Source organism: Apium graveolens, chromosome 2 (genome assembly GCF_009905375.1).
Source record: "Apium graveolens cultivar Ventura chromosome 2, ASM990537v1, whole genome shotgun sequence".
Lineage (NCBI taxonomy): Eukaryota > Viridiplantae > Streptophyta > Magnoliopsida > Apiales > Apiaceae > Apium > Apium graveolens.
In genome coordinates, this window is record NC_133648.1 from 250,099,444 (window position 1) to 250,126,584 (window position 27,141).

The 27,141-nt window shown below is 34.2% G+C and overlaps 2 protein-coding genes and 1 non-coding gene across 3 annotated transcripts; 2 read left to right on the top strand and 1 right to left on the bottom strand.

Annotated features, from left to right (window-relative positions):
* Positions 1–11,268: 11,268 nt before the first annotated feature.
* On the top strand, positions 11,269–11,375 carry LOC141709632 (small nucleolar RNA R71). The gene has a single exon (XR_012570197.1). It is a non-coding gene; the product is annotated as a small nucleolar RNA R71 (small nucleolar RNA).
* A 9,862-nt stretch (positions 11,376–21,237) lies between these two features.
* Positions 21,238–25,117, top strand: LOC141708332 (putative NADH dehydrogenase [ubiquinone] 1 alpha subcomplex subunit 12). The gene is made up of 5 exons (XM_074511907.1): positions 21,238–21,434; positions 23,506–23,532; positions 23,802–23,893; positions 24,549–24,658; positions 24,747–25,117. Exons 1-5 carry the CDS (start codon positions 21,343–21,345, stop codon positions 24,900–24,902), a joined length of 477 nt encoding a protein of 158 aa, XP_074368008.1. The 5' UTR covers positions 21,238–21,342; the 3' UTR covers positions 24,903–25,117.
* A 675-nt stretch (positions 25,118–25,792) lies between these two features.
* On the bottom strand, positions 25,793–26,774 carry LOC141706243 (uncharacterized). The gene has a single exon (XM_074509055.1). The coding sequence runs from the start codon at positions 26,632–26,634 to the stop codon at positions 25,930–25,932; it is 705 nt and encodes a 234-aa protein (XP_074365156.1). The 5' UTR covers positions 26,635–26,774; the 3' UTR covers positions 25,793–25,929.
* Between the last annotated feature and the right edge of the window lie 367 nt (positions 26,775–27,141).

Here is a 27,141-nt window from a genome sequence, read left to right on the forward strand (position 1 = left end):
CTTCTTTAATTCTTGTTGCATTGTTTGGGAATAACACATATACTTTCCAGACCAAATATTGATTCTTAATAAATCCAGTCTAAGTGAAGATTTAATTTGTTTGTATTTAACGGAATGTGCAAGTGTTAAGAGGCATCATTTTTCAATGGAGTTTAAAAAGGACGGAGAAATTTGGTTGCGTAATGACGTTCGAACATATGTGCTAAGGGTGTTTTCTTGTCCCAATTATGTAAACACTACAGAACAACATTTTTTTTTGCCATTACTGGAACAAAGAGAGCTTGCTTTAGTAATATTATTTTTACACTACAACCGTTGTCATTGCCAGCGTGTAGAATTTTAGTAGAGAGCCCTAAACAAAGATGTTTCTGCTCCAAAATTATATATTGTCCTCCCTGTTTGCTATGAAAGCTTAGCTAAGCTTTACCCTGGGTAAGGATACAAGCACCAACAAGTTCTTCGGCAATAATAAGATTTGCAGCAATAGTGTTCATCATGCTTCTTACATAAATTCAGTTGCAATTGATATCATTCCTTTCTCTATAATTTCCCCTTCAAATGACATAGAAGTTTTCTTATAAATTTATAATATATATCTCCCTCAGTGCCAAAAGAATAGGCTTTCTTAATGGTCATAGTAGATTTAACATGCCTTGAGGGAAATTTTGGCTATGTGAAATTTATAGGAAGTGGAAAAAATGAGAGAAATATATATCTAGGAAAATGTCAAGTAGAAAGGGGAAATTTAGGGAGACAAAACTAGGTGACAACATGCTTGAAATATTGATAACAAAACATTGTTAAGATTTAGAGACTGAAATATTAATTCTACCTAGGGATGTAGAAGTTATGTAAGTCACAAATCAAAAAAAGAATCTTAAAAACTAGCAAAAGAAGATATATAACTTACAGCATTAGGAACCAAGAATAAAAAAGTAGATTAATTAATAGATTAGCATGAGAAGAAAAATTAGAGAGGATCAACGAGGTATGTGAGAGAAAGGGAGGACATAATACTGCACCTTTCAGCCAGAGAACCTTTTTGTCATTACTCACATAATAATGAATTTTTAGCTTACATCCAACTACATATCAAAGGAAAGAGTATAATGATCCTCACAACCTCAGACACATTTCTCTTAATAGTCAAAGCAGACTGAAAGCTCATTTCACTTTCTACTTCTTACACTTAGTATGAGTACCATATGTGCTATTGTTTAGCAACGAAATAATATCAATGTACTCTTGTATATACAAATTCAAAGATCAAAGTAAAATTTTCAGATGAACAACTAAAGTACATTCATGCAGAAAAAAACATAATCGAGCGCACACTAACACATAGTAATAATATATAAATTTAATAATAGAACACCACTTCACTACTAAATTTTTTTACACCTACATTGTAAAACACCCAAATCCGGGGTCAGAGGATTTGGTCATCACAATGAAACCTCAATCCAAAATAACCTGTTTAATCAATAAATAAATGCCAGCAAAAGATATATTTAGCATCTATGACCCCAAACTAATCCAAGATCTTTTTAGGTTATAGTTCTAGAAACAAGAATTTCAAATTCCAAAAATAAATTTTTCTCTTTCTTTTAAAACTCTTTTCATAAAATTCCCAAAATCAAAACTTAACCCACTAGTATAACTTCGAAAAGAAGTATACTAGGCCCAAATTTAAGATAACATAACTAATATATATATATATAACTTTATAAGATAGAACTTACTTACGTCCGCAAACCCTGGACCAACCACCTTCCAAAAGCTTTTTCTGTGCTTTCTCGAATTATGCAGCTAAGCAGCGCCAGCTAATCCTCACTGGAGGTTAAATTTAAAAACATGCAAGTATGAGCGAAAGAAATGCTCAGCAAGTTCATTATAGCATATAGATGGTCTTCTTCATATAAAACCGACATCTGCACTAGAGCAAAACATTTAAAATCATGATTGTTGAACCAAAAAATTTGGATAAGGAACCCCATAATTGGTTCCTTAATTGTATTCAAAATTCTTTTGGTATGTTTGAGTGAAAATGCTTCAGCAATACTTTGAATCTCGACGAGAATAAAACTCGCAAAACAGTGTTTATGGAAATATCGTAAACAACAATAACATGAAATAATGATTATGGAATTGAATCTTAAACTTTATTTAAAACCGAACTCTTGATATTAATACTCATTTTATTGTCATATCAAATTAGATATAAATAATAACTTTGATGTTCACAACATCCCATACTGAAGTCAACATCAATCATTAAATTATTACCACCTTTGATATTTAACAACAAACTAAATATCAATATCAAGCAGAAACTGAATCAAACTGTATTTCTCCTTTAATCCATAATAGATATATTTGATAAATTAGTTATCATATGATTATCAAAAATGATATAAAAATTTAGATTGGAATCCTCGAACGACGGTGTTTTATCGCCGGTGATCAGTCGTGGAGCAACACCGGTATGCTAAAGCATATCCAACTAAACAAACGGAGGCACCCAAGGCACATATTGTCCTAGCGAGGTATTATATCATGTATAATACATGGCGCTCCTATGGACCGCCGCCTCGGCCTCTTACGCAACCAGTAACCTTCCAATCTTAAAACCTTTTATTGAAATGGGTCATAATACTCGACACCCTTATAATTTTTATGCCCTCATTCTCTTGGGTAGGAATACTTATAAAAAATCATTTTTCTTAAAATATAAAGCATTTATAAATCCAACATTTGGATAAGTAAAAACACTAGACTATTCTGAACTTAGAATAGCATAAGAGTACTTGCATAATCATAAGTAAGCAGTTTGATATGTAAATCATTAAACTATTCTGGAATTAGAATAGTATAGAGAATTTGCATAATAGGATTCAAAATAAATATCACTTGAACGATAAGTGAAGATAGGGATACTTGCCTTTGGTGTTTAACAGTTAGTCACACTCGCAATAACATAATTATCTCAGTCTGGCATCTCGAGACATCACCGTCTTTTATTCCAATAATTCACTGATATGCTGCTCCTGCGATTGCTAGAAGCTTAATAGCCAACACTATTCCATTTCACTCTTTATCCAACATTTGGTCTAGATCGTCTTGAGCGATCCATATCTATAATTAAAAGATACAACTTTAATCGTCTAAACAATAATTACTCGACGAACTACGAGTCAAAACCTTATCATCTACCCATACGATAGCCCACACATAAAGAAAATAGTCAAACATAAGACTCTTGACCCACGTACGCACGTAATTCACATGACATATAAAAATATAACCAAGCATCACATATTCATATCACACATGCCTCGGTTCGTCAAAACATTCGACTTGGTATGTTTAAAACTGAAACCGGGTCAAATATATGATTTATCGATCAATAATCGAAACAGAATGACTCGTAAAATAAGAGACCTTTTGAAACAAAAGAATTTGGGTCTCGAAAGTATTTTTAATGAAAGCGGAATATTTTTATGAGTCTAGACGCGTTCGTTTCGTATAAAATGGACGAACGGTTTATTTATTACGAATAAAATAAGAATAAAATGGGAATAAATTAATTAATAATAATATTAATTGATTTTTTAATACCAAAATATAAATTTTAAAAGCTCAAAAAATAATTTTTTAAAATTATTTGAATTAATTATAAATAATTATACTTTATTTAACTATTTATAAATAAAATTAATTGATTAAATGAATTAATCAATTTATTAAATCTATAAATAATAGACTAAAATAAATTATAAATAATTAAATCAAATTGGATTTTTGAACATAATAAAAGAAATAAAATTTTGAAATTAAAATAATTCAGTTAATTATTAAAATAATTACCCAAATCTATTTAGGAAAGAAGAAATGATTATAGGAATTAAAATTAGAATTTTGATTTATTTTTAAAAATAAATCACACAAACACTTTTGGAGATATGGGTTGTCATCAACCCTGAATCAAATGGTGGGGAGGAGGGCTGAACTTGGCCGGAGCTTCCAAGAACGCCACCGGAAATCTGGAAATTTCTAGATTCCGGCCGGTAGTCCGGCGAGCCTCCAGTCGAGCTCTATCGACCCAAAATACCACCTTTAGACCCTGTTTTTCAACCAAACTCCAGCAACGTAACATCCTCTTCTCTGTTTGATTACCAGCAACAACAAACAACAATCTGATTGAATTCTTCGGCCAAATCCGAAATAATTTTTTGGCAAAACCCGAAACTACACAATTCTCAACCAATTTCGATGAATTAAATACCAAAACGTAGCTGGGATTCTCTACAATCTATTACACAACACAGCATCAACAAACACGCCATCAATAAACTGAAAAATCAAAAATTAAAAACTAGAAAACTTATGAACTCGACTTAATCATTCCCAAATTCAAACAATACAATTTTATACCTAATTTGACTGTTCTGGACATGGTAAAACTAATTATAACGTCCAAATCATCCAACAACTAGCATAAATCATAAATCGAATTCGACTCAAGAACATAAAATATCGATTTTAATCAATAACCCACCTCAACTGCTGAAATTGATATCAAAATGAAGGGCTCAATGAGAGCTTTAAATCGGTTATTCAAGCTTCAAGAACGGATCGGAAACGCTCTCAAAATTATTGGATTTGTGTCAAGAACACAATTATAACCCCAAATTTGTTTTTCTATTCTAGAATAATTATGAAAATAATAAAAAAGTAGCTATTTATATTATTGGAAAATAAATACCCCAAAATCAATTCAGGGTGTTTTTATCTCTTGATTAAAATAATTAGGCCCCAAAACTATAATTTCGGGGAATAATTTTTAATTAAATAAATATAAAAATTTATGCCAAAATTCCCCAAAAATTATGAATAATTCGAAAATGCAAAAATATTGAATATTTGAAAGTCTCACGATCCTCTAAAAATGAAAATACAATTTTTGTGCGCTTTGACGTCCCGGTGGGTTCCCGGTCCGTTGATTTTTGAGAAACTGAAACATTACCTAAATTAACAGAAAACCCCGAAAACACATATAATGCATGCAAACACACATAAAACGAGATAAAACAAGTATCTCGATAAAAACGCACTTGGACGCGCGTCCAGATTGTGTAAACTCTCATATAAACGCTTTAAACACATAATAAACATCCGGAAAACATGTTGGTCCTTACAGGACCACATATAAATCTATCGCACGCTAAATCATGACAATACACATTTTTAAATAATAATAAACACATAATAATTCATTTAACATGTAACAAAATAGCTATAAAATATCATTTTTAATATTTTAAAACTCACCCTATGCCCATGTAAACACGAGTAAAATACCAAATAGCATTTCTGACACAAATAAAATATTGAGGCGAGTAAAATATTTACTCGGTCCCCAAAATTGGGAAACACCTTCAGTTTTACCGATATTGATAAAACGATCGAATTTCAGATAAAATTTTGAAATATTAAAAGTATTTAAATACTTTCACAATACTGACAAATATTGATACCAGCTATTAATTACCACATTAATCCAATTAAAGACACGAACTCAAGAAACGGAAATAAAATATCCACCATTTTATTCCTTTCAAATCAGAAAATTACATAAATATATTCAAATAATAATAATAATAATAATAATAATAATTCTGAAAAATACGGGATATTACATACATGGATATACATATTATGTAGTGAGAAACTAACAATTGTGTTGAATCACAAGAATCAGGTACTACTGAAAAAAGCTAAATTTTTCTTTTAAACAACGAAAATTATCTGCACAAGTAGTAATGACGGACGCTCAAACCGCCATTATTGTCCACAGAATTTGATTCATTTAGAAATTTTATAAAACACACAGCGATATTCCGTAAATGTAAATGATACTTCTAGGTTTGAGTTTTAATTTCGGGTAGATGTAAGGCGTGAAACTAAAAACACAACCCATTTAGTATTTCTTAAGGGTTTCATATTCTACAAAACACAAGATACGACAATCAACTCGGTAAAACATAATAGCTACCGAACTTATGACCAGTATTCGGTCGGTATTCTTAAGAATTTGTAATAAATTTGATCCGTAAACCAGATGCTCATAAGTACTTTATAATATTTTATGTGCCATAAGATGTGTATGCGGAACGAGGCACGTAAATACTAGCATCTCAGTTTGTGGATCAATACTGTTTACATGCTCTAGTTGAGGGAACTTGTATCCCATGTTGCCACTGCTTGCCGCGCAAAAATAGATCAAGTGATACAGTTATATGCTTTTTGAATTTTGAAGCATAATCCGGTGAGGCTGGAAATGGTATATTTTTCTGGATGTATGTAAAGTTATCACCATGATATTATAATGACTTCAACATCAAACATTCATTAATAGCTTTGACTTTTATGTTAGGGCGAAAATACGCAAAAATTCACGCAAGTATACGCGTTCGCAAGTAGTATAAGATATAAATCAGATTTGTTCCCACAGAGACTGGTTTAGGTTAACTTAAGATTATGCACCTATGCAACAATGGTATGGCTATCGTTCAATGCTAAGACAAATAATAAGTTGAGATTGTTTATAACTAAGAATTAAACTAACAATTATAACTAAGAGAACAAGAATGGTTGAATTAATATATATGACAAATATGGGATCCTAACTTCATTAAATACTTCATTCAAAGTCATTGTTCTTAACCTTAGCATGTAATGGTGATGACACTAATCAGATAACACGAAACTGATAAATGCCAACTTTCGTTGCACGAGTACCATACTACCAAGCATCCAAAAAAGAGATAGAAGTTGAATAGATACCAATTATGTTTAGTCCTTATATGTCTATAAGAATTGAAAACATAACGGTTTAATGCACAAGTTATCTATCGTGATTACATAGGGAAAGTAAGATGGTTAAAATTACCTACGAATCATGCATAACAATAACACATGAACCTATGCTAGCATGGCAAGTTCTAAATCTCTATATTCACTTTCGCTTTAATAGAGATTAACACGCTATCTTATATGTTAGCTATGCATATAAGACGAATAAGCACAACCAATACTAGGTTATCATACAATCACCACACACTAAGGTATCGAAACAATTTAACTTAAGAAATTCATAAATAAATCCGCTAGAACCCCGCGATAACGATTAGTTCATAATCGAACTCATCATCACCATGGGTTCCAATGAAAGCATGATAATAAACAATATAAGAGTACTAGGGTTCAAGAATAAATCGAAAATAAGCATCCAAGTATCGCCTAAATCAAAGAAAACAAAAGTCTTCTTCTCCATAGCCTTCTCGTGCTCTCTAGGTCTTCTTATTGCTCTCCCAGGTCTCCTTGTTGTTAAAAACGTCTTTTTATGGGTATATATAGGCTCCAGGATGACAAGGACTCTCAAAATCTTCAATTTGGACTAAAATTAGGATTCTGGGGCAGAAACCGGGCGCAGGCGCGCTGTTTTCGAGCGCGGGCGCGCTGGAATAGTGTTTTCAGCGGCGCGGGCGCGCTGGTTCTGGCGCGGCCGCGCTGACATTCTGGAAAAATTCTGACAATTCTTCTTTTGGCTGTATCTTGAGTTCTGCTCGTCAGAATTAGGCGATTCAACTGCCCACGCGAAGCTAACGAGATTCTATACAACTTGGAAATGGCCTAGGCTTCCAATTCTGATCTCTTTTAAGTATAATTCTTTGAAAATCTTCTTTCTTCCTTTAACTGATGCCTGAAATGCACAAACACAAAAATACATCAAAAATACCACCAACTTGAGTCCAAAATACCAACTTAAGCCTGAAATGAAGCATTCCAAGTAGATATAAAATCCACTTATCATACCCCCAAACTTGAATCGATGGTTGTCCTCAAGCATAAACAGACTCAAAAAACTATAAAACAAACCTAATGCATGAATGCAACTACGTGAATGCAACTAAATGATAATGCCATCGATCCCCTCAGAATAACCATAACCAAATGAATAAGCCAATGCATCTAAGAATACAATGACTTAAAACAGAGTTTGAATAAATCCCATAAACCAACTCACAAACCAGAAACGTGCGTGTGTGGGATGCTTAACAGATATACTCTCGATACTAGATCAATAACCATAACTTATCTTTCATCAAAACAATCACAAGTTTATAACTAGAATAGACGTTAACCGCATAATGACTCACAACACCTCCTTTCTACTAGAGTTATACAAGGATTCATGCTATTATTGAACACATAACAAAGATGCTTACTTGACCGTGCTATAAATGAGGTCCCAAAAGACTTATGCAATAATACCCATGTAGCGAGTGTTAGGTTAGCGGATCCCAGACTATAAAATCCTTAGGTCACTAAGCACAAAGTCCCCTAGAACATAATAACTCGAGTATTAAAGAGTTCACTCTTGATCAATTATGCATAAACACATACTTTCTTTTTCTTTTTTTCTTTTTTTTTCAACAATTTCTGAATGAGTACATTTTGCCCCATCTCATTCAACCCTAGACTACTCATAAAAATATGAGCCGGCTACTAGCCATTTGACACCTAGCCTGATTCACAACTAGCAATGAAATCCAAGTTTTTTTCCAGTTTAAAAATTCAGTGTTCTTTTTGTCATTATGAGAGTATCACAAATTCTAAATATAACCAAGTGATTAAATCTCAACAACAAACAACTATGATCATGATCTAGATCAAGAGCAATCCTATAAGACTTTATGCAATTATTTATTTCTGGCATGCAAATCAATTAAATAGGACTTAAACATCCCTCTATTCGTCATCACTACACTCACATCAACTTCAACCAATCAATCAGAAATAGCTCAACCTAAGGGATCATGTTATATGCATATAAATGCAACTACATGGACTCACATAATAACACGAACAAAAATGCAAACAAATATGTCCTAAATGAACAATCATGCAAAAATATGAATGAACTACTACTAATCATGCAATATGAATCCATATGAATCTATATGGACACACACAAACTAATCCTTACATTATCACCCCCAAACTTAAAATTTTCAATATCCTCATTGAAGGTAATAATAAGGATTTCAGGCATACCTAGTTATCAGAAAGATCACCCTCCTCGGGTGGAGGATCAGGTGGCCAGTTAACCTCGACACCAGTGGCTCGGAAAATAGTTCCCAAAGCCTGTGTCAAATCTGCAGCAAAACGATGGTGAATGTCGTGCATGGACTTCATACGCTTAGTTACTCGCATGTACTGCTCATCACCAACACCAGTCCTATCAACTACCTGCTGCACATGAGAAGAACTTTATGTAGGCACTAGAGTATTCGTTCGGCCACCCTCTATATCATCACAAATATATCCCAGCCCCTTGTCAGGGGGTGCACTTAAGAATGCATAACTCAAGTGATCTGGCAGTGGGTTGAGCTTAACGTGGGAGTATCTTCAATAGGCGGCTCGAGACGCTCCTGAGAAATTTTCAGCCCTGCTAACCCAAGAGAATCGAATGGCATATCCAACTTTCTCTTCCACGGAGGTGCATTCAAAACCTGCATTTGCTCTGTTCCTTCTTCATCTTCGACCCACTCTACTTTAAAGCACTCCTCCTTAGGTAACTTTATTGCCTTGAACACATTAAAAGTGACCTTTTGATCATGAACCTTCATCGTAAGCTCTCCTTTTTGCACATCGATCATTGTTCGACCTGTAGCCAATAATGGTCTTCCCAAGATAATGGGAATCTTCTTATCCTCCTCAAAATCAAGAATTATAAAGTAAGCAGGGAAGATGAGTTTATCCACCTTAACTAAGACATCATCCACTATTCCTCGCGGATAAGCGATGGAATGATCAACTAGTTGCAGTGACATGCATGTTGGTTTCAGATCAGGTAGACCAAGCTTTTTGAAGATAGACAAGGGCATCAGATTGATGCTAGCTCCCAAATCACATAAACACTTGTCGAGCGACAAGTTTCCGATGGTGCAAGGAATAATGAAGCTTCTAGGATCTTTAAGCTTCAAAGGCAACTTCTGTTGCAGCACAGTACTGTATTCCTCCGTAAGAGCAGCGGTCTTAAGTCATCGAGCTTCACTTTTCGAGAGAGAATACCTTTCATAAACCTCATATAGCTAGGCATTTGTTCAAGAGTTTCAGTGAAAGGTATGTTGATGTGAAGTTTCTTGAACACCTCTAGAAACTTAGCAAATTGCTTATCCAACTTCTGCTTCTGCAGCCTCTTAGAAAAAAAGGGTAGATGATAGACCTGTTTCTCCCTTGTATTACCCTCAGGAAGAGTGTGTTTCACAGTTTTCTTCCTTGGTTCCACCTCGGCATCCTTCAGCACTTCTTCTTCAGTCACAACTTCATTTTCTAAAACTTGAGATTTTTCAGGCTCTTCGTCTTGCTGAATTTTTGGGTCTTGCGACCTTTTCAGACCTCAAGGTGATGGCGTTCACCTGTTCTTCAACTTCCCTTTTGCCTGGATTGGCTTCTGTATCACTAGGAAGCATTCCTGGTGGTCGATTCAATAAGGCGTTAGCAATTTGCCCTATTTGGTCCTCTAGAGTCTTGATAGAAACAGCCTGGCTTTGGCATATAAGAGCCTGATTTTTGCACATAAGCCGCAACTCCTCCAATTCAGATTTTTTAGTCAAAGATAGACCTTCACCTCCATGAATTTGTTGTTGAAGTTGGAGTTGTTGTCATGGTACAAATTGTTGCTGAAAACCAGGAGGGTTGAATTGCTTTGCTACATACTGCTAATAAGGCTGTTGCATCGCATTCTGATTGTTGCTCCATCTGAAGTTAGGATAATTCCAGTTGTCAGGATGATCAGTATCTGGAACTGGTTGCTGCGATCTCTAAAAGTTGCTCACAAACTGAACTGATTCACTAGATATAACGCATTGCTCCGTCGCATGTGAACCTGCACATAGCTCATAAATACTCATCCTCTGATGAACTCCATAGTTAGCCAGGGAATCGATCTTCATAGACAACGCCTTTAGTTAAGCAGTGATAGCCGTAGCTATATCCACTTCAAGAATTCCTGCTACCTTGCTTTGTGACAATCTCTGGGTTGGATACTGATATTCATTAACAGCCATCAGTTCAATTAGATTATAAGCTTCATCGTAGCTCTTAGCCCATAAGGCTCCACCTGATGCTGCATCGAGCATGGGTCTGGACTGTGCTCCCAAACCATTATAAAAATAATTGATGATCATCCAATCAGGCATTCCATGATGAAGACACTTCCTAAGCATCTCCTTGTAGCGCTCCCAAGCTTCATATAATGATTCTCCCGATTGCTGCGTAAATTGAGTAAGAGCATTCCTGATTGTAGCTGTCTTCGCCATAGAGAAGAATTTAGTAAGAAACTTATGAGCAAGATTCTCCCAAGTGGTGATAGAACCTGCTGGTAGAGAATGTAACCAGCACTTAGCTTTATCCCTCAGAGAGAATGGGAAAAGCCTAAGCTTTATAGCATCTTCACAAACACCATTGAACCTGAAGGTGTCACAGATCTCTATAAAATCTCTAATGTGCGTATTGAGATCTTCCGTTGGAGCACCCCCAAACTGAACTGAATTTTGTACCATAAGAATTATGCCAGGCTTGATCTTAAAGGTATTAGCTGTGATAGTTGGCCTGACAATGCTAGATTGAATGTCATTGATCGCGGGTTGAGAAAAATCCATCAAGGCTTTAGTTCGTGCTGCTGGATCTCCCATTGTAATGAGTACATGAAACACAACAAGTAAACCACGAAAGTAAAAGAGTCCGAGTCATTGAACTTTAACGACCACTGATGACAAGCACATAAACTAAAAATTAATACCGAGTCCCCGGAAGCGGCGCCAAAAACTTGTTAGGGCGAAAACACGCGCTAAAATTCACGCAAGTATACGCATTTGCAAGTAGTATAAGATATAGATCAGATTCGTTCCCCCAGAGACTGGTTTAGGTTAACTTAAGATTATGCACATATGCAACAATGGTATGGCTATCGTTCAATGCTAAGACAAATAACAAGTTGAGATTGTTTATAACTAAGAATTAAACTAACAATTATAACTAAGAGAACAAGAATTGTCAAATTAATATATATGATAAACATGGGATCCTAACTTCATTAAATACTTCATTCAAAGTCATTATTCTTAACCTTAGCATGTAATGGTGATGACACTAATCATATAACACGAAACTGATAAACGCCAACTTTTGTTGCACGAGTACCATACTACCAAGCATCCATAAAAGAGATAGAAGTTAAATAGACACGAATTATGCTTAGTCTTTATATGTCTAAAAGAATTGAAAACATAACGGTTTAATGTGCAAGTTATCTATCGTGATTACATAGGGCAAGTAAGATGGTTAAAATTACCTACGAATCATGCATAACAATAACACATGAACCTATGCTAGCATGGCAAGTTCCAAATCTCTATATTCACTTTTGCTTCAATAGAGATTAACACGCTATCTTATATGTTAGATACACACATAAGACGAATAAGCACAACCAATACTAGGTTATCATACAATCACCACACACTAAGGTATCGATATAATTTAACTAAAAAAATCCATAAATAAATCCGCTAGAACCCCATGATAATGATTAGTTCATAATCGAACTCATCATCACCATGAGTTCCAATGAAAGCATGATAATAAACAATATAAGAGTACTAGGGTTCAAGAACAAATCGAAAACAAGCATCCAAGTATCGCCTAAATCAAAGAAAACAAAAATCTTCTTCTTCGTAGCCTTCTCGTGCTCTCTAGGTCTTTTTATTGCTCTATCAGGTCTCCTTGTTCTTAAAAACGTCTTTTTATGGGTATATATAGGCTCCAGGATGACCAGGACTCTCAAAATCTTCAATTTCGACTAAAATCAAGATTCTGGGGCAGAAACCGGGCGCAGGGGCACTGTTTTCGGGCGCATTCGCGCTGGAATAGTGTTTTCAGCGGTGCGGGCGTGCTGGTTCTGACGCGGCCGCGCTGAAATTCTGGAAAAATTCTGACAATTCTTCTTTTGTCCGTATCTTGAGTTCTGCTCGTCAGAATTAGGTGATTCAACTGCCCACACGAAGCTAACGAGATTATCTACAACTTGAGAATGGCCTAGGCTTCCAATTTTGATCTCTTTTCATCATAATTCTTTAAAAAGATTCCTTCTTCTTTTAACTGATGCCTGAAATGCACAAACACAAAAGCACATCAAAAATACCACCAACTTGAGTCCAAAACACCAACTTAAGCCTGAAATGAAGCGTTTCAAGTAGATATAAAATCCACTTATCATTTTATTTCAAAGTATCCCATGGGGCATAGGCAAATGAAAATCAATATCATTGAAAAACTAGAGTTATACTTTGTTGGCACATAACTCAAGCTTGTATGTGCACAGGCTTTGAGATAAACACACACTCACTATACACAAGTCTACAGCTCCCAAACCAAATATAATTTCTTCACTTGGCTCCTCCCGCCTCTCAACGGTTTCACAACAGTTTACCTATTAACCAACAACTTGGCTGCTAAATCTTTCTCTGATGTGTTCTCAAACATTAAGATAGCTTCTACCTTCAACATCTGGCAAATATAGCAGTTGTAAAAGCATACTAACATTCTATTGCAATCAATCCTAACAAGAAACATGATAAAACTCAACATATAGAGCATCAATTTGTGAATACTAGAGTATGCCCATGCATTACACGGGCTGCAAAGCTAGTTAAATCATATACAAAGATCTAGCTTTTGTATGGCTTACGATTTAATTAGCGAATAGTGTTTATAATGTCCCTAAGAATATACAAGAGTTAAATCGGGTATTATAATGTTACTCTGGTAAAAAGTTTAATGTCTTTATATAAAGATCTAGATTTTGTATGGCTAAGTTCTTGCACTCTTCTTTTGCTCTTTGTTTCTTGTTAAGAGGTATACACTTGTGATTGTTGATGAATATACAAGATACACATGGGTGTATTTTCTGCACACCAAGGACGAGACTCTATCCATTCTTTTTGATCATGTAAGGGAACTGGAAAAAGGATCAACACATAAAGTAAAGATCATTAGAAGTGACAATGGAACTGAATTCAAGAATATTATGAAAGAATTATGTAAATACAAGGGGATCAAACATGATTTTTTTACCCCTGGAACTCACAGTCCACAGCAAAAGGGAGTTGTTGAAAGAAAGAACATAACTCTTATAGAAGTTGCAAGGACCATGCTTGAAGAAACAGAATTGTCGACCTACTTCTGGACTGAGGCTGTACAAACTGCATGCTTCACATAAAATACAACTCTGATAAACAAGCATGGAAAAATACCATTTGAAATGATGAAGGGAAAGAAGCCAAAATTTGAAGTACTTTCACATATTTGGCTACAAATGTTTTGTTCTCAAAACTCATCCTGAACAGCTTACAAAATTTGATTTAAAAGCTTATGAATGCATTTTTGTAGGATATCCACTGTCTACAAAAGCTTTTATAGTTTACAATCTGAGAATACGAGTGGTCATGTAATCTATTCATGTATCTTTTGATGACCAGAAGATTACAGGTCTAGAAAATGTAGATGATCATGAAGAATTGAGCTTAAAAATGAAGTACCATATGCTAAACAGATAAATCCCGATGATTTGACAAACTCTGAAAATACAAATCCTGATATCACTTTAAACTCTGATGAGCCACATATCAGTGGAAATACTACAAATACCGAAGCACATGTTGAGGGGGAGCAACATGATTCACATCAATAGTCAAGTTCAAGTGATTCAAATCAAGAAATATCAGATGATACTCCATCAGACTCTGATTCATCAAATATGGTATTAGAGCAGTCCATTCAAGTTTCTCATCCATCCACTATTGCACTCCCTATTCCTGCTATTAATCAAATCATAGAACAGTCCACTCGTGTTGAAGCCACAATTCTTGAATCACCATAACATTCTAATGGCACTGATATTATGGAGTTAAAAACTGATGCTCCAGTTCATATGGCCACCATTCTTAAAGATGCAGACTTAAATGCTGATGGTATGGCAATTTTTGAAGCACCTGGATCACATACTGCTCCAAATCCTGACTCAATCTTAAATGTCGATGTTGAAGATGAAGTAACACAGATAGTCAATGAACCAGTTGCTGATGATGAATCTGTTCATGATAGTGAGTCTAATGATGGAGATAATATTGATGTATCCAACATCAATGTAACACTAGATCCTGATGAAGATCTTGATGAGATCATCTTTCCTGAAAGCATGTCAGAAATAGACAGGAAACTGAAGATAGCTGAAATGGATAAAGCCAACACCAAGAAGTACTTGGATGAGGAATGGGTATCTAAATGGAAGGATCCAAATTATCTTATTAATGTTCCTCATGCTGTTCAACACTTAGAGACAATTGAGAAAAAATCTCAAATCCTGATGTACTCACCCATCTCAAGGCTTCAGCGTTACTGGTCAAATCCCTTCATACTATTCAGGCAAAATCAAACTCTCACATGGACTGACTCAAGATATGAGGTTAAATTTAAATATGAGCTTGATTTGTAAAAGCAATTGAAGCTTGTCCTTGCCAGACAAGACAAACTTGAATCCAATCGGGCTAAGTTGAAAGCCACTCTGAATAAAATGTCTGTGCAACTGGATGAAGTCCAACAATCCATGGAGATGATTGTTTCCCTCTTGCTTGTGATGATGTCAAAAAGGGAGAGATAATATCAAATCTAAATGCAAGCAGCTCCAGTAAAAGATGATGACAAGGATGATGCTCCAGATGGTGGGAGCACGGGTGGAAAGTTAGTTGGGAGAAATAAGGGTGGAAATATTGTTGGCTCTAGTGGCACTTCTAAGTCCACTATCCAAAGAAAGAGTGACGGTGGAAGGAGTAGTGGAGATGGAAGGAAGAAATCTACAACAGTTACAAAAGAATTAACTATGACTACAAAGGAAACTATGACAGTCACAAATGCTGAAGAAGACCAAGGTATTCTGGAGATAGAAGTTGATGCTGAGGCAAATCAGTTTTTACAAACTTTGAAGTACAAAGGAAGGAAGATAAATCTATTTTATAGGGATTCTAATATATCAGCTTATGATTTTGAGGTGAGTAGAAGAATCTTTGAAAGAGAAAATCCAGGAGTTGAAAGGCTGATAGAGGAGAAATTTAAATATTTGAGACCAGTAAATACTGATAATGTCTCGCTATATGAAGATGTTCCTGGAAAAAGGCCAACCAAAGGAGTGGTGATCAAAGAAATCAGGCAAACTGAGGCTAAAAGACATGTTCTAAGGTCTCAAGTCATTTTAAATGCTGATAGGAGTTATAAGGGAAAAGAGAAGGTTGGTGAGAAGTCAAACCCAAAGTCAAAGTCAAAATCAAAGCCTAAATCAGCATCCACTACAACTCAAACACTGATAGATACAGTCTATTCAGTAAGCCAAGCTAATGATGATGATGATGATAATGATGATGATGATGATGATGATGATGAAGGAAAGGTTCTTGAAGAACAATCCAATCAGGTTCACAAGAAAAGAAAAGTGATTCCTGGATCTGATTGGGCTGAGAAATTACAAATCATTCCAACCACTGACATTGCTCAAGTTGAAGAATTAAATGTTGAAGCCCAACTAGTCATAACCTCTGTAACTACTCATGTTGTTGATAAAACAACTCAAGAAATAAAAGTCGATCATCCTATTCCTGAAAGAGACTCAAACTCTGATTCTGAAGGTTTAAACTCTGATAAACCAGAATTGACTTTTGAAGAGAATAAAAATCTACTATAGGGAAGCAAGATACCTGCACCAAAAAGAGATTATTCTAAGACCATTAATAAAATCTACAGTGGTAATTCACAAGCAAGAATGGCTCGAAGAAGAGGTGGTTTGGGACTTCCAAATGCTGATAATTTCACTGATAATGCTTTAATTCTAAGAGAGCCAGGGAATCTGACAAGAGTAGGAGAGAATGTGAAACTTAAATACTTACAGAAGATTCTATCAGTTCAGATAGTGCTTGATTTTTATGATACAAAGAAGTCAAAAGAGAAGATAATGTATTTTCTTGAGTCTGGAAAGAGGTTGAAGATTTCTCAAGAGCAAATGAGAGACAAATCACGGCAAGAGTTGGAATATGTCATAGCTTTACTAAAGATAATCAACTCTACAACTGTTAGGTGATCTGCTTATCTGAAAGACCTGGTATTCAGAAAGCAGAGAGGAATGACTTACAAATCAAAATACACTCTAAAGTACATTGATGATACTGAAAATGGTGTTGATATGCCTATATTAGGAGCCATAGTGACTACATCCCTTGGTATAAATATTCTTACTTTCAATCCAAATGGTAAGAAAGTTGGTTTCTTGGAGCTGGATGATTTGTCACTTGGAAGATCAAATATTCATGACCTCGGAGCTGCTATCTATCAGAATGATGAATCTACAGAAGAGCTCAAGGATATCAAACATAAAATGTAGATGTATCTAAATATTCTTGAAGAGAATCTACTCAAGAAATTCTTTGATGATGCTACTGGATTTGCCAAGGTTGAAGACTGAAGTTAAAGTCTAAACCACTGACTGTAAGATTGTACATTTGTTAGTATTTCTACATTTAGATTGTTTTCATATTATCAATTAGAAACTTGTACATATTTTCATAATGCACAAGTTGGGGGAGATTGTAAGAAGAAATTGATAATATCGGTATTTAACTATCAGAGTTTGCCAATCAGTATTTGATATCAGAGTTTAACAATGATGACGTCATCAACATTTATCATCAGTATTTGTTGATCAGTATTTGTCATCAATATTTATTCATATATGTATATGTCAAGCTGGAAATCAGGAGATATCTAAGGAGGATATATTTGCAGAGATGTGTCGGTGTAATACTTTACTTATTGTAGCAATAAATAGATGGATATGTATTAGGATTTCTTATTCTATTGTAACATATATTCTAGATTGATTGTGTATTTGTGCATTATATAAGCACATGTTAGGTTTACACTTAATATGTTGGTTCGAATTGATATATCATTCATATAACCTAACAACTCTCAAGGATATTTGTTAATCCTTTGAGAGAGTATTGTAATCAGTTTTTATCCATTAATATAAAAACTGTTCTTTCTGTTGAGTTGTTTAAATCGATTTGATTGTTTAAACTGTATTCACCCCCTCTATAGCTGATTTAACGCCTAACACATCCTAATGTGTAGTCAATGATACTTGAATAACGTGCATACCAATTTAGATTATATATACAAAACGCTAAGGTCCTAACTTGAAAATGAAGACCATAATGGATTTCAAAACGATATTACTATACTCGCACTTTTGAAAACCTTGGCAAAAAATATATCATACATTGGTTTTCACATGATGTCATACTTGCACTCACATAGTGAATATGAGCACTATAATGCTCCATGTGGTTTACTGATATATTATTATCAGTTTTTTCCAGTGACTCGGGAAATTTGGAAGCTCGAAGAATTTTAGTTCTCCACCGCAGCAAACTACACAGAAAAACCGGGGGCTAGTTGTTATGCCGCATTTTGGCATAGTCCAAATTTCTAATATTTAATAATTATTAATTCTGATTAATAATTATAAGTTGATGTTAAAGTTTATCCTCTACCTAAAATGAGTCACAATAAATAAATAACTAGAAAATATATAGAAACGATATCTTTCAAATCAGGAACATATCATAATACCAAGATTAAATAAAATATAGTCCAAACCTAAAAAGAAGACTAATCTAAATACAAATATTCTAATTTCATAGATTTAATTTATATATTTCACAAACCCAACAATTCCTTCGTACAGTTTTCAATTTTCTCATTTGCAAAAAATGTTGTTTCTTGATATAGTTTTCAATTTTTTCATTTCCAAAAAAGAATTTTTTTATTTTATAAAAAAAACATTTTCTTACAAGTTTTGCACAAAATATAATTTCCTAATGAAATACAACAAGACTCGATATTCAAATATACAACCTAATGCCTTTTTAATTATTTTATCTAAATTTTAAATTTCAATTAAATTTTTTATTAAAATTGTTAATATTTAAATCATTTAAAAATAACTAATAAAAAAGGTGCTGCTAAATGCAGTAATATTTTAGTCCATGCAGTAACGAGTGATTACCTTTAAAACCCTCCTAACATTAAATGAAAAACTCCATCAGCACAGTCTTCGATTTCTCACATTCATACGAAAATAGATGTTAATAAAGTTATAAACTAATTTATATAATAATCTCCGGGTGTGACATTTGTATTTATCCATTTTTTAGTATCCTAATATTATGGTTTTTGTAGTTTTTACTATGAATAAAATTTAATATATTGACTTAACTTCAAAGTTAAAATGCCATATCTGAACAAATTAAATATGATTTTTCAATAGTAAAGGAGATATACTAAGTAATTATATTAATCACATATAAAATTTTGCTTTTTAATTGTAAAATAACTTGTTCAGAAAAGTTATTTTAATAAATTTTTACTAATAATCTTAACAAAGTCTACACGAATATAAAAATATTTGACATAAAAGTTAGAATTGGATTAAAGAATAAATTTGCAAAATAATAATAATAATATGAAAGTACAAAGTTGAAGTTGAGTTGAAAATGGTCCGATAACATCAATAATATATATAAGCTTTGTTATAGAAATCTGTTAATTTTTTCAAAATTAGGGAATAACCGTTGAACCAAATTATACATCATTCCGGTTATTATAGTATAGTATAGATAAATACTCCCTCCGTACCACAATACGTTTCTCATTTTGACTTTTGTTACTGTTCACGTTAAGCGATTGACTATTAATTTACGGTTAATCTAAAAGATCAAATATAGTCATGAGTGATCTTGTTGTATTCGTGTTTACGGTACTTTAATACAGTGAAATTTTTATATTTAATACTAATACGAAATTAAAGATATTAACAATAAAAAACGTGCATTGACAAACGTGTCCGACACAAATGGGAAAAGTATTTAGGGACAGAGGGAGTACCATTTAAGATATGGATACTCCATGGATCTTTGCAATTTCATATAGGAATTAGTTGATTTAGGAATATGGGTCGACCTACTGGTAGGGATGAGTATTCAGTTATTCGGTAACCGAACCGAAATATAATTCGGTTACCGAATAACGGTAAAAATCAGATCCGAATAGTGGACCGAAATAATTTCGGTTATTTACCGAACCAAAATAATTATTTCGGTTAAAACCGAAAATCGAATTAAAAAAATGAATTAGGAAAAAAAATTAAAATTTTAATAATAAAATATTTAATAAATTACAACAAAGATTAATGATCGTACAACAGTTAACCTTATACTTTTAACTTCACTTTCATGCACCTGAATATTATGATGTGGTGTCTTAATTACAATAAAAGTAATTCTAAATAGTTAGTTTAGTTTTTTATTTTAGCAACTAAATTGAAGATCATGAAAACTAAATAGATTAAAATCTAAATTAGGCAAATAGCAATTAAATATAACAAATAAAAAGAGAGGAAAAGCGAAGTTGGGAACGGGGAATTGATAATTCAAGTGAAAAAAAAGAAATTAGCTAGGTAAAAATAAGTAATATATAAATATAAATATAAATATATATATTAATATATATTTTTTATTATATTTCGGTAATTTCGGTAATTCGGGTATTTCGGTAAAAAAACCGAAAAAACCGAAAAAACCGAAATACCGAATAACATAAAAAATCAGAACCGAATTATTTCGGTTCGAATTATTTCGGTTCAGTAACTGAACCAAATTATTTCGATTATTTCGGTTCGGTATTCAGTTAACCGAACCAAATACTCACCCCTACCTACTGGTCAAAAATTGAAAATATGGTTCGAAATAATTACCAAAGTGCCATTCTTAGTACAAATTTTAGGGTTTTTTCACTAGTGTTCATCAAGAGTGTTCATCAAGGTATAATAGATAAGTAGTTACACGTTGTCCGTAAAAAGAGTAAATTATTTTTTAATTATATTTTTTATTTATAGATATGAAGGAGAATTTAATGCATTCGTAGGATTCGTTAACGTAGTAAATGCTTTTTCTTTGCACAGAAAATAAGTAAGGGTCATATTTGTAATCCTGCTTCCTGCAGTGAGTAAAAGTTTACTGCATCGTCATAAAAAGAAGAAGTAAAATTGTTGAGAAGGAAATAGATACCGGAAGAGGCGTGGAGAGAGGGCAGCAGCTGGGTTAGAGGATGGCAACAACCCTGGTCAAGACCGTCTTTGCATCTATCAAGGAGAAGGGCTTGCTCACCTTCATTCGTGATATCAAACACGAAGGATACTTGTAATTCGTTTGATTCCCTCCTTATATACATTTATTCTTTTAATTTTATATATAAATCTAATTCAATTTGTTTTTTGTTTGTTTTTTTTTTTTTTGGATTTACTTATGTTGCCTGATAATTTGTAAGCTACCCTATTGCTTTCAAGCCTCTGATTTAATTGTTGTTCTGCGTGCGCATCTGAAAATTTTAGGGATAAATTAAATTTGACATGAATTTAGTTAGCTCATTTACAATTTCATTTTATCTTATTTTGCCCGGATAGAGTTATTCATTCACTGATTTCGTTTTAACTTAAGGATTAGTGAATGCTCATCGATAATCTGGGCCAACTGTGTTTCTAATGCAAATTCACCTTTTATTACATTTCCACCTGTATATTTCATTTCATTCGGGTTTCTGATGCAGGCTTATGATTTATCAGTAGCTCTTATAAATTACTGATTTTTTTTACGCAGTCTCCTACCTTCCTAGAGTTATTGTTGGTTGTCATTTCTATCGGCAATATACATATTATGCATTTCACTTGTTAGAGTTTTGTGTTGTTATTGCCACCAAATGTAATCCACGGAGCAATATACATATTATGCATTTCACTTGTTAGAGTTTTGTGTTGTTATTGCCACCAAATATAATCCACGGAGCAGTATACATATTATGCATTTCACTTTGTACATGCTCTACAGATAACGCAAGAGCCCAGGGAACAATCACCCCACTTGATTTACCGGAATTACATTGTATTCGATTCTTGTTACTCTCCTCCACAAGACTCCAAAGTCCAGAAAAAGCACAGTCTACCACCACCCACCCACACACTTGCTTGCACCTCCTCATCGGTCAGCTTTCTTTCTTGTCAAGGATCCTCCACCCTCCACTTCTTTCATCAATGTCTAATGATGCCGCCACCTTTTTCAACCCCTCCTCACCTTTTCTCTTCCCTCCGTGTCTATTGCTATCCATACCCCCCCCCCCGGCATCCAGTTTACTACCGCTTGTCCTTCCTTCACCCCTTTCAGTTCATGTTGCTTTCACTATTGACCAAGTGATCACATCAATCACCCTTTTTATATCTGATTCCAGCTACAAGACACGACGAGAAATATTCTACAAGGCCTTCATTTTTTCTGTTGTAGATCTGACTCATCCTTTTTCTACTACGTCCCTACCATGGTTCTGTCTTGTCTTGTCACCGTATCATTGCGTGCTTTTATCACCCTATCAACAAATATCTCAGCTCTGAATTTGCATTGACTAATTTTGAGTCGTTACATTGCTTTCTTGGATTCTGTTGTATGCAAATACTGCTGTATATTTGTTTCAAAAGATTGCTAATCCTGGACACCATAATCGTAATAAATGCATTGCGTGATGTTAATTTTGTTTGAAAGAATACTTTGCACTTCGGCCCATTCACGCACTACATGTCCCCTCCCAAACCTCCTGATTCTTAATTTTCTTTTCTAGCATTATGGTATAATTTGTGATGCATATCCCACCTAGTCCGTTATATGTACACACTGTACAGACTATGCAAAAGTCTAGGGAATAATTAAAATCCCTATGTATTAACTTTTTGTTAGATTATAGTCTAAAGCAAATAGTAAACGCTAGATGTATAAATACATCCAGAGGATTATATGAAGCACATAATTATTGTCTCCAACATTTTAGACCCTAATCATTTATCAAATCGAGGTAGTAAATGACTAATTTTGTTAATCTTGGCACCTACGAATGTGTAGGGATGTTAATGGGTGTTAGAAGTGAAAGTTGATTGTGAATTTGTGAACTTGGCGACTAGGACTTATCCATCAGAAGATGAGGTTAATTTTAAAAAAAAATTAAGTATAGATTCACTTTTCAGCACATTAATACATAAATAGCAAGCCCTGGTACTCGAAAACTAGAGCCTTTTTCATGTTTGACGTAAGAGTAGCCTTGTAACCTTTATCTATTTTTTTCCTTCACATAATTACTTTTTAATGCGGTTGTGGTTCTGTGTTTTGTTAAACATTGATAGTTTTGTAGATGTATATATTAACTGGTGCGCTTCTGTTTTCCAATTTACAGGAAGTGCCTTGCAGACGGAAATCTTCTGTAAGTAATATATTTTATATGCGCTTGTTGGCTCTCAGTTACACCATTTTTTACAGGACTTGGAAACCAACAAACAGTGTTAGCTAATTCTCTATTTGTACAACGCAAACATGTCTTTGATCTTAATCATGTTTTATAAAAAAAATCTCGGTGTCGCTCATCTTTATCATCTTCATTTATTTTGCCTGTGGATTTGCCATATCTGAGCAAGTCACATTTTGATTTCTGCAACACAGTGTTCACACAAGTTTATGATTTATTTATTGCAGGCAAACAAAGTTACATAATTTAGGTGCAACTGTTGTCGGCGTTGATAAGTTTGGTAATAAATACTACGAAAAGCTTGGAGACACTCAATATGGTGGGCATTTATTTTGACTGTTTATTATAGTGACATATTGTATTGTTAGAACTTTTACCCATTTTCCATATGTCTTGCAAATTTAAACTTAAAGTTACAGTGATACAGTATCACAATTAGATATTTCACCATAAGCCTTATGGAACCAGTTCAAGTCTAATAGATTGACAACATTATTTATATATTCGTCTATTATCATTCATGGTTGTCACGACAGTATGTCAAGTTGAGTTGTCGGACGTCCGGCTAGTCAACAAATTAATAATTATAATAATTTATAAAATATTTATACTATATTATTAAAGTCCGGCTATATTATTAAATTATATATATATATATATATATTTTCGTTCAAAAAAAGTCGAAACATTAAAAGTTTACGGTACGTGAATGACATTTAAATTCAAATACATGACAAGTCAACAAACTTTTTATCAGATAGGTCGACTAGTCGCGCTTTGATAACCACACTATGGTTTTAGTACTAAATAAAGCAATTGTAGCTTAGTTTAATTTCAGGGGTCATATATAACTCAGCTATGCTCAAGTTCCACTGATTTCTTTGTTTGAAGCAAGTCAGGAAAAACAAAATGTATGTAGTGTTTCACCAGTATTCCTTTTAATTCTTCCAATGACACTGTTTTTCATTACATAGGAAGGCATAGGTGGGTGGAATATGCCTCGAAGGGGCGATACAATGCTTCTCAAGTTCCACCAGAATGGCATGGGTGGTTACACTTCATAACTGATCGTACAGGAGATGAGGTTAGTCTTTTTATATAGTATTTTTGTAAAGCAATTGAAAACTAATTTCTTGAGTATGTGCTGAATATGGTAAAATACTGTCTTGTAGCTCTTGAGCCTGAAACCAAAGAGGTACGGTTTGGACCACAAGGAGAACTTGTCCGGAGAGGGTGACGAGTACATCTATCATTCCAAGGGACACACTCTCCATGCTGGGCAGAGAGACTGGACCAGGTACCAGTCCTGGCAACCAACAAAGACCTAAGTTCCCTTCTATGAGCTCTTAGTAAAAGTGTGCATTACAATAAATTGATTGTCTTCTGAGAACGATCAATAGCACTTCTGAATGTCTTCTTCTGGAATTAAACATTTGTACAATTCACTGGTTCATTGTTATGATGCTATAGTTGAATATTACATTTGAGGAGGATCACCTTCATTTTCCTAATTAATTCAAAGTATTTTGGTTATATTTTATAACGGTGTTGCATCTGTGTCGGTATTTCAGTTAAAGATTAGCAGTGTGGTGGTCATAGTTGTTATCATGGAGGTATGTATGTGAATCATTCAAAAGTTATGTGAAATGAAATACGAGCTATGTCGAGGTCATTTTGAACATGATTCTGTGGTAATCAGTGATTTATGGTTATATTACTCCCTAACCATTTATGATGACATGGTTATACATATGAAGCATCGAACTTTCAAAATGTCCGGTTTGACCATCCAAGTATCCGAACCCGATACATCAACCACGAGTTCAAAAAAAAGAACCGAGTGTGTGCATCACTCTCTGTCAGTTGGCAAGTAAAAGAGGCAGAAAACCAAATACCCCCAAATCTTTTACACGTTACAGTTGTTATCTTTTTATACACACACACCCCTACATGTACACATACGTACATCTAAAATTTTGCATTATTATTTTCTCACTTGTCCATATTAAATGAGCGATGATAGATTAGCATATGTTTTTTGTATCTATTTTTTTCACCTGAGCGGTGATAAATGATTGCATTACAGCTTGTTAAAATAGTACCTGGTTTTAACCAGCTTGTTGTTTTAGCATGATTGCTTCTTGTTGTATCGTGTGTTCTTATTTGTAGACAAGTTTTTATAAGTCTTTACTGATTGGAAAAATAAAGAGGAGGAACATAGAGGAAACATGAAAGAGATTTGTGTAGTTTTTTTTTAAAAGAATTTAAGAAACAAATGGATCATGGGAGCATAATAAATTTAGAGAACATCATAACACCCGATACATAAAATTGTGTGACAACCAGCCTATCTAGCTATATGAAAAACAGTCCTGGTATCAAAACGCAAGTACTTAGGAAGTGAATTAATCCAGCAGGCGAAAACTGAGGGTTAGAAGCTGAGTGTGATGGACTAATGGTATTTTCTGTTGGCGAAGGAGCAATCGTATTCTGGCTGGGGGCTGGGGCTGCAACCGTTGAATCAGGGGCATTTGTAGAATTAGAACACGAGATTGGAGGAGGATTGGAATGTTGCTGATCAACCTGCGTGATCACGCCATCTATGCCATGGCATTTGATTGAGGAATTAGTACATATATTCGGACTAACGATCTGAATGTTGTTTAAGAAGAAATGCCGCCTACCACTATTCAAAACATGGAGCATGCTATCAGGTTTTAGGGTGGGAATCATGGAGCCTGTTGGAAAATGTTGCAGGTCTTCGAAAAACAATGAACCGGGGATAGCATGAGTGAGTAAGAACTGGGAAACATCATTATTGAGGAAGGATGAATTAGCTAAAATCCGATCATTAGGCATTAGGAAAGTGACATTCCCCTGTATATTTAAATCGTCGGGTGCCATGTTGAGGAGTACGACATACGTGTAGTACGTAGATCTCTGCATTTCTTCAATTGCTGCAAGCAAATCCTTGCTCTTTGCTGCCTGAATGTTTGCAGGAGTCCATGATATGAATATAGCTAAGAGAATCAGAGACAAAGTAGGTGCTAAAAGGGGCATTTTGTTGCGAAAGAAGTTGAATAGTTATTCTGGTATGTTGAGTGAACTTGTGTTTGTCCAAGGACAGGAATGATAATCTGGCTGGTGTGCTCTTAAGAACCTGTCATGAAAGAGTTATTAACCAATATTTGAGGGTTAATTAACATAAGCATGCAACTTCGGTGCTTGAAAATGTTTATAAATTAACAATGCCTAGTGCATGAGGAGTTGTTTTTAGGGGGTTAGGATTTCGACACAAAGATTGCTTATGGTTTATTTATTGACATTGCTCCCTCTTTCTTTTAACTTGCATCCTCCGTATTTATGATGGAAACAATTGCACCATCCGTTATGTTCTGCATTCATGTAAGGTTATAACTCAGAACAAACCCGATTCATTAACTCTCGCAAGTTTTTTATTGGAAAAACTAGGGAACTTTACCCGCGCGCTACGCGTGTTAGCAAAAAAAAATTAATTTTATTATTTTTTACGATTAGCACCGAATAAATTATTTTATCATTTCTTTT